The 13,736-nt window shown below is 47.3% G+C and overlaps 1 protein-coding gene across 1 annotated transcript; it reads left to right on the top strand.

The window, feature by feature from the left end:
* The first annotated feature begins 647 nt into the window (after nucleotides 1-647).
* On the top strand, nucleotides 648-13,709 carry HACD3 (3-hydroxyacyl-CoA dehydratase 3). The gene is made up of 11 exons (XM_069866393.1): nucleotides 648-767; nucleotides 1,606-1,648; nucleotides 2,940-3,013; nucleotides 4,995-5,159; nucleotides 6,459-6,510; nucleotides 6,898-7,008; nucleotides 8,311-8,438; nucleotides 9,117-9,229; nucleotides 9,799-9,905; nucleotides 10,962-11,093; nucleotides 11,703-13,709. The coding sequence occupies exons 1-11, from the start codon at nucleotides 681-683 to the stop codon at nucleotides 11,777-11,779; spliced, it is 1,089 nt and encodes a 362-aa protein (XP_069722494.1). The 5' UTR covers nucleotides 648-680; the 3' UTR covers nucleotides 11,780-13,709.
* Nucleotides 13,710-13,736: the final 27 nt, after the last annotated feature.

Raw genomic sequence — 13,736 nt, forward strand, 5'->3', positions numbered from 1 at the left:
CACTTTTCCATTAACTCTCCCTTGAGTAGAGCCATGTTTCTTTATCATGGCAGTACTTATCCACAATAGAGGCACCTACTTGAACTGCTCTCATAGAATCACTAGGTTGGAAAGGACCCATTAGATCATCAAGTCCAACCATTTCTAGCAAACACTAAACCATACCCCTGAGCACCTCGTCCACCCGTGCCTTAAATGCCTCCAGGGAAGGTGACTCAATCACCTCCCTGGGCAGCCTGTTCCAGTGCCCAATGCACCTTTCCGTCAAAATTTTTTTCCTAATGTCCGTCCTAATCTGAACTTCCCCTGGTGCAACTTAAGGCCACGAGGCGAGGATCTGCCCCTACGGGATCTCCGCCGCAGCCACCTCCTAACCACGCGAAGCGTTTCACCGCCACCTTCCCGCACCCAGCAAAGAAACCGGCCCGTCCTCGGATCCACGGCGGGGCAGGTCGGGGCTGAGAGGGGCGAGCAGCCGCGGGCCCTGCCGAGGGCTCACCCCCGCCGGTGCTAGCAGCGCTCCACCGAGCCGCCCCTACGCGCCGCTTCCAGTTCCGGGGCCGCTTCCGGTTCCTGCGGCAGGCGCCGTGCGCACGCGCGGGGAGAGGCGGGGCCGGCTGGTCCTCCTACGCGCGGGTCCCCCCGCCCCCGCCCGTTCCCCTGGCAGCCCGGCGCGCGCCATGGCCGGCCCCAGCCTGCGGCCGCACGTGCACTGGGCGCAGCGGCACCGCGAGCTCTACCTGCGCGTGGAGCTCAGCGACGTGCGGGTACCGGGGGCGGGGGAGCTGGAGCATGAGCTGGCTTGGGCACTGGGGCTGGAGCGTGAGCTGGAGCGTGAGCTGGCTCGGGCCCTAGTGCTGGATCTGGAGCGTGAGCTGGCCTGGGCGCTGGGGCTGGAGCATGAGCTGGATCAGGAGCATGAGCTGGCTTAGGCGCTGGAGCGCGAGCTGGTGCTGGACCATTAGCTGGCGCTGGAGAATGAGCTGGCTTGAGCGCTGAAGTTGGATCTAGAGCATGAGCTGACTTGTGTGCTGGTGTTGGATCTGGACAATGAGCTGGCTTGGGCACTGGGGCTGGAGCATGAACTGGAGTGTGAGCTGGTGCTGGTGCGTGAGCTGGCTCGGGCCCTAGTGCTGGATCTGGAGCATGAGCTGGTGCTGGAGAATGAGCTGGCTTGCGTACTTGTGCTGGGTCTGGAGCATGAGCTGGTGCTGGAGCGTGAGCTGGCTTGGGCACTGGTGCTGGATCTGGAGCATGAGCTGGAACATGACGTGGCTCGGGAGACGCTGGATCTAGAGCATGAGCTGGCTTGCATGCTAGTGCTGGATCTGGAGCATGAGGTGGAGCGTGAGCTGGCTTGGGTGCTGGGCTGGATCTGGAGCATGAGCTGGTGCTGGAGCGGCTGCTAGTACAACTGGAGCGTGAGCTGGTGCTGGAGCTAGATCTCAAGCACGAGCTGGAGTGTGAGCTGGTGCTGGTGTGGGCAGGCGGTTGTGGGAGGGCCCACACAGCCCTGCTCCACGCCCGTGGGTTTATGAAGGGGCAAGGGCAGCAGCAGGGGCTGGGAGTGCGGTATGGGAGCTGACGCCTCATCTCTGTCTGCAGCACCCAGACATCTCCATCACCGACAACGTCCTGCAGTTCAGAGGTAGGGAGCCTGCAGCACAGGGTGTTGAGAGGAGAGCCTGGGGTGACATCAGCCATGGGGCTGCAGAGGAGAGCCTGGGGTGTCCCCAGGGTGCTGAGAGGAGAGCCTGGGGTGGCAGCAGCCATGGGTGCCAAGAGGAGAGCTTAGGGTGCCCCCAGCCGCGGGGTCCCGCAGGAGAGCCCAAGGCACCCAGTCCCCATCACCTCCCTTGGTGGCAGAAACTGAGCTCTGCGCTGGGAGCCAGGCATTTATGGGTATGTCACAACATGCACCTATCTACAAATCATTGTATTCCAGCACTAGGAACAATAACAGGTTGTGTCTTATCTAGGGAGAAAAAAACCCAACCTCCCCCATATTTAAATATCCATGAAATTTCCCTGTATCTTTGCTACCTGCATCAACTGAGCCCCAGAGATAACTGCAGCAATTTTTCCTCTCACAAAGACTTTCTTTGCAACTGTTATCAAACCTCTGCATCGGGAACTAGCACTTGATTTGAAAGGTAAAGCAGATCTCTCCCTAAAAGATGGTTTTGTTTCAGCTGGGGAGGTGCACTTTGCAGCACCGTGGGGCTCATGGCAGTTGGCCTGACTGGGGAGCGCCGAGGCTGCGCTGTGGCTGGTTTTATTTGGGCTTTCTCCTTTATTTGGTGGTTTTCTTTAAGACGCGTTGTCTAGGAAATGCTGCCTCTCCAGCAAGCCTCAGCTAGGGCCGTTTGATAGGGGGGTGTTGCACATCATGTTCACTTCAGGATCAGTTTACAGCACAGAAGGGTGGAAATTAAACTCAGCATGCAGGTTTTTGGAGCCTTTCTGGGCATGAGACCCACCTATGTGGGAAATGGGAGATGTACACCCCCTCGTGCTATGGGGAAGGGACTCCCTGCATCAGGCTTTTACCAACCTGCCTGCTGACTCCTCAGTCTGGAGGTGGGATCCCCCAATGGCTGGCCTGCACAGGGGATTTCCAGTTGGATGCAAGCTGTGAGCAGCCTTCTGGGCCCCTCTTTTTGGGAGGATCATATCCAGCCTTCCTGCAAGCAAGGACCCTTTTCCAGCACTGTGCAGAGCTGCAGCAGCTTCAGCTGCCGGCTCCAGCAGTTACACCTCCAAGCAACATTTTGGGCTGTCTGTGTCTTCCCTGTTATCCTGGAGTTTCCTCTGACCTTCCAGCGAGGCAGCAGGAAGCAATAACCACTGGGTATTTCTGTGTCTAAAGCATCCTTTGCAGGTGGGGTGTGCAGAGCTGGCCTAGACCTTCACGCTGACTGTTCTTTTTTGTCTTTTAGCTCAGGGTCATGGTGCCAAAGGGGACAATATCTACGAATTTGAGATCGAGTTCCTAGAACCGGTTGAGCCTAATGTAGGTATTTTAACTTAACTCTTGCAAAGAAAAAGTAGTTTTTTTAAAAGCTTGACAAGAAAGTTGCTGTGCTCAAAGTCCATAATTTGCTGATTAGATTTGCCTGGTGACTCTAAGTGCTGCAAATTAAACACTGCCTGTGTCAGTCCTGCCTTTATGCAAATCATCTTGTGGGAGTTAGTGCTTGCATGGGTCAGATTTAACAGAAGCAGGGCCTTACACATATCAGCAGGTGAATAGTAGTTACAATACTTTTTTTAAAGGATTTAAAGCAGCAAAGTAATGGAAGAATCTGGCAATGCATTGTCTGATGCAACCTTGACTGGAGAGCTGGGGAATTCTGTGCTGCAAAGTGTCAGTGTGATGTTTCCTGGCTTCTTTTGTAGCCCAACAAGATAAAGTCATGAGAACTAGGGCTTCTGGCTTGAGCAGGTTTCTTTGCTTGCCAGTATGGATGTTCTGTAGCTCCTACTTCAAAATCTCTTCTCAGTTGCTGTTGGGAGTCCAGTAGGAGAGAACTCAGCTGGAAGAGCAGTCCCTTGGTGTAACTCACAGGTGGTTGTGGAGTCTGTCTGTACCTCTCAAAGCTGTTAGCGGCACAGCAGAACTGGGGCCTTGCTCCCAGTGCAGGATTTGTTCTGCTTATTCCTGCCTGTTAGGGATAGCTGCAGTCAGACCGGGAGCCACTGTTCACCTCTGCTGCTTTAACAAGGGAGGAGACTGCTGGAGGGGAAACTCTTAGGGTCATCAGCAGGCAGTTTTCTGGTGTGGCTCCTGCTGGGTATTGAGTGGCAGATAGTGAAGATCCTGTGGGCCCAGCTGCTGTTTGTCATCTGTCCACACCCAATTTCCTCTGTCACTTAACTAAGCTTTCAAAGTGTTATCTTGCATCTCCACCATACTCTCCTCCTGTCTAGTTACCCTGCTGACTTCTACCAGGTGTCAGTTCACTCTGAAGTCCAGATTCCAGGTTTCACGAAACACTCAGGTCTCTGCTTCAAGGTTTCATAATGATTTAGCACAGTCAACTCCGCAGAGAAGGACCAACGTAAACCAAGAAATCCCTGGACAATTACAGCTCTACAGACAATTTACCTACCCCTCACACAATGGTTCAGTCCAGTAGTCATATTTGTGTCTGGTGCTTCTCTTTCCTCATTGAATTCCTTCGCTGTCTTTAAGACAGGTTGTTTTCTGGTCTTGGTGCCGCGGGTGTTGATGATCTGTACCTTCAAAGCCTCAGTATTTTCCTGGTTTTCATTGATTCTGGAGGCTATGTTTTGGCTGTGTGTGCTGGGAAAGAATTTAACTTGAAATTCCCAGCTTGTGGCCTGGTGCTTCAGAGCAAGAGTTGCTACTTGTGTTGAGAAAGCTGAACAAATAGCGTACCAAATCACACATTATAACTCTTACTTAAGCTAACGCTATACTAAGCCACACAATATTATAACTGAGTTATTCTATTTAAAATGTTGTTTATTTAGACTAAACAACTAATCCATGTTAAAGAGGAGCATTGCCTGGCTGGGCAGTCCAGTTATCATTGAGGGAGGGTTCATATGGGGTTCACCCAGTGAATTGTCATTGGTAAAAGATCTCCTTGCTTTAAAGGGCTCCCTTGAGAGGTGTCTCCGTGTGAGGGGAGATAACAGCCATGCAGCCACGCTGCCCAGCAGGGAGAAGAGCTCAAAGGAGGCTCAGTTGGGCTGCTGTATTTTTGGCATGAAAGTGGTTGACTCGTAGTCAGATTTGCATGTGAGGCTCCTTAGTGGTGTTCAGCATGGTGCCCGGCTGCAGGAAGGCCTTCACCTCCTCTGGAGCCTGAGCTGAACAGGTTCTGGCCTTGGGCACCAGAGAGATGTTTGTGCCCATGTCATTTCTGCCTCCGTGATAAGGAAAGGAGAACTCCGAGTATCAACTCAGTCTTAGAGCTCATTTCTTTTGGTCTTGTGCTGATGTACACTGGTGTGTCTGCTCTCAGCCTGTGTGCAGGTTAACTCAAAGGCAGCTGAACATCACTGTGCAGAAGAAAGAGAGTAACTGGTGGGAGAGACTCACCAAGCAAGAGAAGCGCCCACTCTTTCTTGCTCCTGACTTCGACCGCTGGTTAGATGAATCGGATGCTGAAATGGAGCTGAAGGAGAAGGTCAGTCCCACGTGCGGATGTAGCTTCTGCTTGCTGCCAACTACAAAGCAAAGGCAGCTCTGCCCTTGCACGTGAGCTTGTGTTCTTCACTGTACTCCCAGTTGTCTGGCATGCTGATTGTTACTGCTGTTTCGTACAGATACCACGTGGAATAGTTAAACAGCCCAGATTGCAGGCAGGAACTCAGAAACAGGCACACTTCTGGCTTGAAAGAGCAGCAGTGTGAATCTGGAGTGGTGGCTGCGCACCAACTCCGTACTGGACAGGAGCTGAAAGCTTCCAGCCTTTGCCTAATACCTTCACAATCACATGCCCTGATCCATATAGCAGCCTTCCAGTACTTAAAGGGGGCTACAGGAAAGCTGGGAGGGGCTCGTTATCACAGAGGGTAAGGATAGGACAAGAGGTTAATGGTTTTCAGCTGAAAGACAGCGGATTTAGATGACTTCTTAGGGAGAAATTTGTTACTGTGGGGGTGGGGAAGGCACTGGTACAGGTTGCCCAGGGAAGTTGTAGCTGATTTCTCATTGGAGGTGTTCAAGGTCAGGTGGGATGGGGCTTTGAACAGACTGGTCCAGGGGCAGGTGTCCCTGCCCATGGCACGGGCTTGGAACTGGATGGGCTTTGAGGTCCCTTCCACCTCAGATCATTCTGTGATCCTGTCAGTGTGCCGTGCAGAGCCCAGGGATGTCAGTCCCAGGCACGCTTTGTCTGGAAAGCAGGGATTTCTGAGGCTCTTCGCCAAGCCACTGGTCTGGCCCTGCCAGTGCGTTCTGGCCATCTGGTAAGCTTGAGCTGCTCACTGCAGCAGGGAGGTGCCGGGCTGTCTTGGGAAAGACTTGAACCAACCACATTTCTGCAAATCTGTTCCCCTCCACAGCTACTGAGCCTAGCGTGGAGGAGAAAGGGCCACTGCAGTGCCCGGAGCCAGCAAGCAGTGGTGAAGGGCAGGCAGAGGGCCTGGGCTGGATGTTCTTGGTTCCCCTCATGTCTCTAGTGGGTCATGCAATGCTTTTAAGAAACATTAATAACTGAGAATTAACATGGAAAACAGGAGGCTTTTTCAGCGAAAGCATCCAATTGCTGGGATCAAATACATAGTGAAGGTAGGATAACTAGTTAACATCCTCTAACTTTTAGAGTACCATAATTTTGGATGATGAATGTGCTGTGAAAATTTAAACCCTCTAGCAACTGACTGCTTAGCTTTGTATTGAACCCTAGTTTTGCAGTAGTGAAGTTAACAAATCACTTGCTAATTACAGTAACAGTCTTTAAAACCTTATCCTTCATCTTAAGGAAGAAGAAAAGATTAACAAAATGAAAATAGAATCCAGAGTCCCGAAAGACTGTAAGTAGCAATACCTTTTTAGTGTGTAAAGTGGGGTTTAGAAACCTGCTGTCACTCTTACGTGTGAACCTCAGCTCTTGTGGAGCAATTTTGATTGACTTGGTGCATCCTAGTGGGGGATCTTTGTCTTGTGAGCTGTTTAGGAATTTAATAAGAATGAACTGTGGTTTCCAAGGAATTTAAAAAATCTGACTAGCAAGAACTGAGTTCTAGCAGATGTTGGTAAAAGCAGGCAGAACCCACAGCACACACAGCAACTCTTTTATCACCACTGACAGCTTCCTGGGAAGCTTTATTCTCATCAAAAGCCTGGTTCGCAGCTGTGCTCTTTGCAGAAGTGTTACCATTGTGCTCTTCTCACCTGATGGGTTCATTATTGATTTTTAGCTTTCAGGCACCTGAAGAAGGGATACTTAGTCATGTATAATCTTGTACAGTTTTTGGGATTCTCTTGGATTTTTGTGAACATGACAGTACGACTGTTCATCTTGGGAAAAGGCAAGTAATAAGCACTATTTTCGTTACATTGGGGTTTTTTGGTATTTTTTGTGTTTTTAATACTTTCTAAATAGTGACATGGCTGGAAAGCTGCCTGGAGGAGAAAGACCTGGGGGTGTTGATTGACAGCAACTGAACATGAGCCAGCAGTGGCCCAGGTGGCCAAGAAGGCCAATGGCATCTTGGCTTGTATCAGAAACAGTGTGACCAGCAGGTCCAGGGAGGTTATTCTCCCTCTGTACTTGGCACTGGTGAGACCGCTCCTCGAATCCTGTGTTCAGTTCTGGGCCCCTCACCACAAGAAGGATGTTGAGGCTCTGGAACGAGTCCAGAGAAGAGCAGCGAAGCCTGTGAGGGGGCTGGAGAACAGGCCTTATGAGGAGCGGCTGAGAGAGCTGGGGTTGTTTAGCCTGGAGAAGAGGAGGCTGAGGGGAGACCTTATTGCTCTCTACAACTACCTGAAAGGAGGTTGTGGAGAGGAGGGAGCTAGCCTCTTCTTCCAAGTGACAGGGGACAGGACAAGAGGAAATTGCCTCAAGCTCCGCCAGGGGAGGTTCAGGCCGGACATTAGGAAAAAATTTTTCACAGAAAGAGTCATTGGGCAGTGGAACAGGCTGCCCAGGGAGGTGGTTGAGTCACCTTCCCTGGAGATGTTTAGGGGACGGGTAGATGAGGTGCTGAGGGACATGGTTTAGTGATTGATAGGAATGGTTATATTTGATGTTCCAGTGGGTCTTTTCCAACCTGGTGAGTCTATGATTCTATGATCTAAAGGAAGACAGAGTTAGGAAACAAAACTGTAAACATGTCACTGAAGCACAAACCAAAAGCCTCTCAAAAGCTGTCCTGGTGTCAAGGACAAAAATAATGTCCTCTTGTAAATCACACTGCATATTCTGATGAAGGATACATGTATGCTGCCAAGATTACTTCTAAAGAAATCAGTTGGAACAAAACGTCTTGCTCACTGCAATGTTAGTATTTTTGAAAATGAGCTGGGAAGAATGTTTTGGATTTTAAGCTAGAACCATTCATTCTATTGCAGTGCAGCACTATCGCTTTTTTTTGTACAGTAATTACTGAAATAGCTCTTGATCCTTCCCTGTATGAAATAGCACTTGAGCAGTGTTACTGACCTAGTGCTGTGGCTTCAAGATAAGATCTATAATGAAGTTGCATAAGATGCGTAATGTTTTTCTCAAATACAGCTGGAATCCTGTTATCAGCAGCTATGCTGCTGCACCAGCTTCCCAAACTTGGGAATTTATTTGTTGTCTAATGTGGTTTCATGTTGTCTTACAGATTCTTTCTATGATACGTTTCACACTATTAGTGACATGATGTATTTCTGCGAGACCCTGGCATTAATGGAGATTGTGAACTCCCTAATAGGACTTGTCAAAACACCACTGATACCTGCTGTACTTCAGGTAACACTTCAAGGTTCATCTCCTTGCTCCTCCCTTGTTTAAAGTAAACCCTTATTTCACACAACTGTTGACACTTTCCTAAAAATAAGTGATACAACCTCACTGGCACTGGACGAGGGAATATGTTCTTCAAGAGGCAGGAATCTGTGCTTCCCAGTCTTAGCCATGACAAGCTGTCCTTTTCATAGAAACATGAAAATGGTTTGGGTTGGAAGGGACCTTAAAGCCCATCCAAGGACACCTCCCACTGGATCAGGTTGCTCGAAGCCTCATCCAGCCTTGAACGCCTCGAGGGAGGGAACAGCCACAACTTCCCTGGGCAACGTGTGCCAGTGCATCACCTAGGTAAGATAGATCAGAACAGCAAATGCAAGAAGCGGCTGATGAAAAGTACATGATTTTGATTTGGTTCCAGTGCCCTTTTTATGCTGGTTGCCACTGTTGTGCATAAAAATGAGGCTGGATGATTTAAAACCAGGTCCCTTGGACTCCACCTCAATACAGAGCAAAATGTGTGCTCATGAGCAGCAGGTCACAGCTCAGCTGCTGAGCTAGTTGTGTGCTCACCGTGTGTTTCAGGCATGAAGAGCAAGTATCCTGTGTGGTTTTGACAACAAGGACTCACCCTTTCTTTGGATGAAGAGTGTGATTGTTCCTCAATTTGTTTTTCTTATACAGGTATTTGGAAGAAACTTTATTTTGTTTGTTATCCTCAGCAGCTCAGAGGAAATGCAGAGCAAACCTGTGGTGTTCTTCATATTTTATTTCTGGAGTATCATCGAGCTATTCAGGTTTGTGGGGATTTTTCTTCTAGCAGGTGTGCACAGAATAATGTGGTTGTTCCCAAGAAGATTTTGATCGTTGTACCTTTTGGGAGAGTGGCACTGGTGCATTGGCCCCAGAGACCAAAACCTCCTTTAGTCACAGACTGTCACAGCCTTCCTGGGTTGCTCCATCTGCTAAAAGCCAGGACAAAGCTGGAGTTTGGAAAGAATGCTGCCCTGAACCCAGAGAAGCCTGTTGCTTCTTTTCTTGAGGGTTCTGTTGCTTTGAATTCCCATTGTTAAACAAGCCACACTATGCTCTGCTTCTCTTTCAAAAGAAGCATTTTGAAAGGTTTCTTAGGCAAGCCAGGCAGTTACGTCCATCCGTATGGTCAGACTAATAGCATTAGTGCTGTAAACTGCCCCACGAGGGTGTTGTGATCCACAGAAACAATGTTTTCTATATTCTTGTGTCGTTTGGGAATTATATTGACTGTACAGTATATACATATATATGTATGTGTGACACAAATTCTAGTAGCACCTTCCATTGTGAACAGTGTCTGTTTTTTTTCTCCCACTGAAATTGGTTTTAGGTATCCATATTACATGCTGTCATGCATCGGTATCGAATGGAAACCACTAACCTGGCTCCGTTACACTGCCTGGATCCCTCTCTACCCTTTAGGAGGCCTGGCAGAAGGTACGTCTGAAAAAGATGGTTTAATAAGCAACAGAGTCAAGGCTGGGCAAATAACTCGATTTTTTGTTTGGCTGCTGGACTGAAAAAAAACAGAACAACAGATAAGTAGATGTTTGCTTTGAGCAGAAACAAACATAAGCAAGAATTGAAAGTATTTCTTTTCAATTTGATGTGAAGTCTCTTCTGGACACTGGAAAGGGAAGTAAAGGCAACAAAAGGTTACATGAACAAATTGACCAAGAGCAGGCTGCAGTCTGTGCGAGCGACTCAGGACAGCAATGCTTGCTTCCCTCTGCTTATCCAAAGCAGTAAATTTGCTTTTTTCTGCTAGACTGGAGTTGATCAGCCTAGCTTCACACCAGATCACAGATCTTGACAGTATCTTGGAAATCATTGCACAGGACAAGGAGGGGCCAATTCATCCTCTGAAAGCAGCATAGCCTGTTCTGAGATGGGCACGATGCTTCCCATGTAGGGCTCTGCTCCCTTTCTGCTTTGGGATTGGCTGCTCTGTGGAAGAAGCAGGCCCCTCCACTTCTTGCTGTAGCACCCCCGGAGTTGTGGGGCTTTGCAGTGACATCTTCTGTCTTAATAGATCTGAACTGGTTTTATTTATTCAAGAAGCGTATCCCTGCTCAGCATCCAGCTGTAAGAAAGGTGTTGCAATTGTACCTGTTGGAACCTGCTCTTGTGAGCCAGGAGTAGGCTTGGGCACTGCCCAACTCCATGCCCGGCAAAGACTAAGCCTGTCCCAGTGCTGCGAGTATTTCTGCACAGCACATGCCGCTGGCACAGGCCGCACAGGCCCCACAGGCTGCGGTTCTGTATGAGAGCAGTGTCTTGCCAGGAAAGTTCACTGTGCTTAGGCTTTCATAGCTGAACTGCTGCCCTCACTTAGCAGCTATTTTCTATCAGTCTGCATGTTTAAAAAACAAGCTTAAAATTAGTAGAAATAATAAGAGTTGGCAAATAAGGAGGCAATATCCTGAAAAGGTTTGTGTGGGCTGGGCAACTGTACATTTATCTGCGCTTGATGATGTGGCTTTCTGCTTTCAGCTGTCTCTATTGTTCAATCCATTCCGATCTTCAATGAAACAGGGAAGTTTAGTCTGCAATTGCCAAATCCGCTGAACGTCACAATCCCGTTTTCGTTTTTGCTTCAAATATCCCCTATAGCCTTGGTATTAGGTAAGATATTTAATTGTATTTCTCACTATTGAGATAAAAAATCAGTTTTATCTGAGCAAGTGTATTTTTCAAAGGAAACTAAATTCTGGCATCTTGTCATGGCAGCACAAAATTGCTTGATACACCTTTGGTTTCTGGTGTTATATTTTTAAATAGAAGTTACACAGGGTGTGCATGCTACAGAGTTGCCTGGTATCCACAACTCAGGAGAAGCGAATCTGGAATTTTAGAATTTTAAACTGAGGTTTCACTGGATTTCTCCCTTTCACAAACATTGCTTAAAGGATACCTTTGAGTTTCACTTTGAAATACCTATTAGATGCTTCCCCAGCTCTGCACAGTCAGTGTTGCAACTTGTTTAAAGTGACAAACCAGCCTTCTGAGCAGCCCTGTAACAAACAGCCTGTGCAGCAGTTCCTTCTTCACCCAACAAGAACATGGATGCATTAGTTTTCAGTGCTGTGCACACCCTTAAACCATCACTTTTTTGTGTGGTAGTTGGTTTGGGGTTATTTTGGTGGTTTTGGGGTTTTTTTTTAAATGTGGGGCAGCCAACTAGCATTAAAAAGATGTAATAATAGCCGACCTAAACACTTGATTCTTTTTCAGGAGTATTTGCAAACTGCCGTTATCTCTACAAGCAAAGGAAGCGGCATCTTGGACCAAAGAAGAGGAAGATGAAGTAAAGGAGGACTGCAATGCTTTCTTATCTAACTTATCTCAATGACAAGTCAAGCCTCTAATTCTTAGGGTTTTACCCACTGTAATGTAAAGAATTTTGTAAAATTAAATGATTACACAAGATTTCATGATTTCCTAGTGAATTCAGGTAACTTTCCCATATACTGTATTTTGTTCCCTTTCAATCATGTATGCATGGCATTTACCGTTGAACAGTAACATTTAAACTTGTATCCTGTCAACTTCCGTATTAGAAAGAAATCCTATTATCTGCATATAATATACTTATAAATGGTGGAGCAGCACTGAATAGAAATAGTGTTTATCTTTTAATTGGATATTTGCTTTTCCAATAGTGCATGCAGATAGGGCTTCTGATGTCGGTACAGACTATGAGCTGGCTTGTGCTGTTCCTAGGGTGCGTCTTGATGGCAGGAGGCGCACAGTCTGAGACCACTGCGAACGGTGTTCATTAACAGTTGGGGTAAACTTGCTCTGCATACGCACACCCCTTTTTCTTCTGCAGCAGAATTAAAATTGGACATAGCTAATGTCGATTTAAATGCTACCAACTTATTCTGTTTCTAGCTTAGCCTTAACAGAATAGGAGCACTGCGTGGATCCTAGCATTCCTGTAGCAACACATCCTTATCCAGTCATTGGGGAAAGGAAGCTGCCGCTCTGTAACTTGGTCAAAAACACTTTGCTGATGGGTAACATAAGCACTGAAACACAACAGAAGAAGGAAACATAGGCACCAGCTTTCTTTTAGCATGTGACCAAATGCCAGCAGAACTCCATCTCACCCATATGAAGGGAAAATGTGGAACTGTCAAGGGAGATGGGCCTCCTCTGATCATTCCTGGCAGAGCTGTAGCTTTCAGAAAGGCAGTGAAGATTGCTTTTCTACTTAAACTTAGGGGTGCAGCTGAGAATTTGAATATATATGCTTTGTCAGCTGGCTCCCAGTGGGATGGAGTAGTGGCGTCAATTAAACCCTGCAATATTTCAAAAGCATGTATCAAATTGCAATAGAGGAGACCCCACATGGACTTTGAAGGGACCCTTTCTTCTGTGCTTGCTTTAAACAGCAGCAAAAAAAAGAGAAGCTCCCCAAACCTTCCATGTTATCTACCCTCTCTCACCTGAAAACTTCTGTTTCAGTTGATTTAACATCTACATGCCCTCCTTCACAGCTGGCCTCCTGCAGTAACCTCCAGAGCCCTCTGGTCTCTTTAACTCAGTTCAGAAAACATATAAAAGGTTTGCTCTAAACCATGTTGTGGTTATGAACAGGTTGCTTCACAACAACTGCCACTGCTCCCAGGGCAATGCCAAGAGATGCCAGCAATCCAGAACAGGCATGGAGGCTGAGATTAGCTTAATGCCATGTTACTGTTTATCTTTGTCTACTGTAAAACAATATGAATTCTCCAGAAAATTATTTTCAGTATGAAAGATAACAAACAACATCCTGTTTGTGATCTGGACCCAGTGATTGTTACTGTAAAGGAAAGGAAATAATGTTAGGAAATTTTAACAAAGAACTGGTACAATCTCCATGCTGCATTTCTCAGATTGTGTCCTGTCAGGAAGCGGCATGATGCAACTTCTCTTTAGGGGCACTTGAGGCTCCCACCGCAAGGAGAACTGAGTGTTATTTACACACTTACTTAATATTTCACTTGGTACACACTGTACCTATGTATGAAGTATGTGAAAGGATTGAATTAGCTGAGTGATGGGACAGCAAGGATCACTCATACTTTAATTTCTCCACTGGGCATTTAAACTTCTGTTATTAAATTCACGTGTATTCATAAATTGATTCTCGGTGAAAGCGTGGTACCTAGTGCAAGCTGTCATGATCCTACACTACTGAATTTTAGTCCTTCAGAAATACTGCGTTTCTATTAATAAAGACTTACAAACAAATTTTGCTTTTGTTCAGTTGTTTGATCT

The sequence above is a fragment of the Phaenicophaeus curvirostris genome, chromosome 12 (genome assembly GCF_032191515.1).
Source record: "Phaenicophaeus curvirostris isolate KB17595 chromosome 12, BPBGC_Pcur_1.0, whole genome shotgun sequence".
Taxonomy (NCBI): domain Eukaryota; kingdom Metazoa; phylum Chordata; class Aves; order Cuculiformes; family Cuculidae; genus Phaenicophaeus; species Phaenicophaeus curvirostris.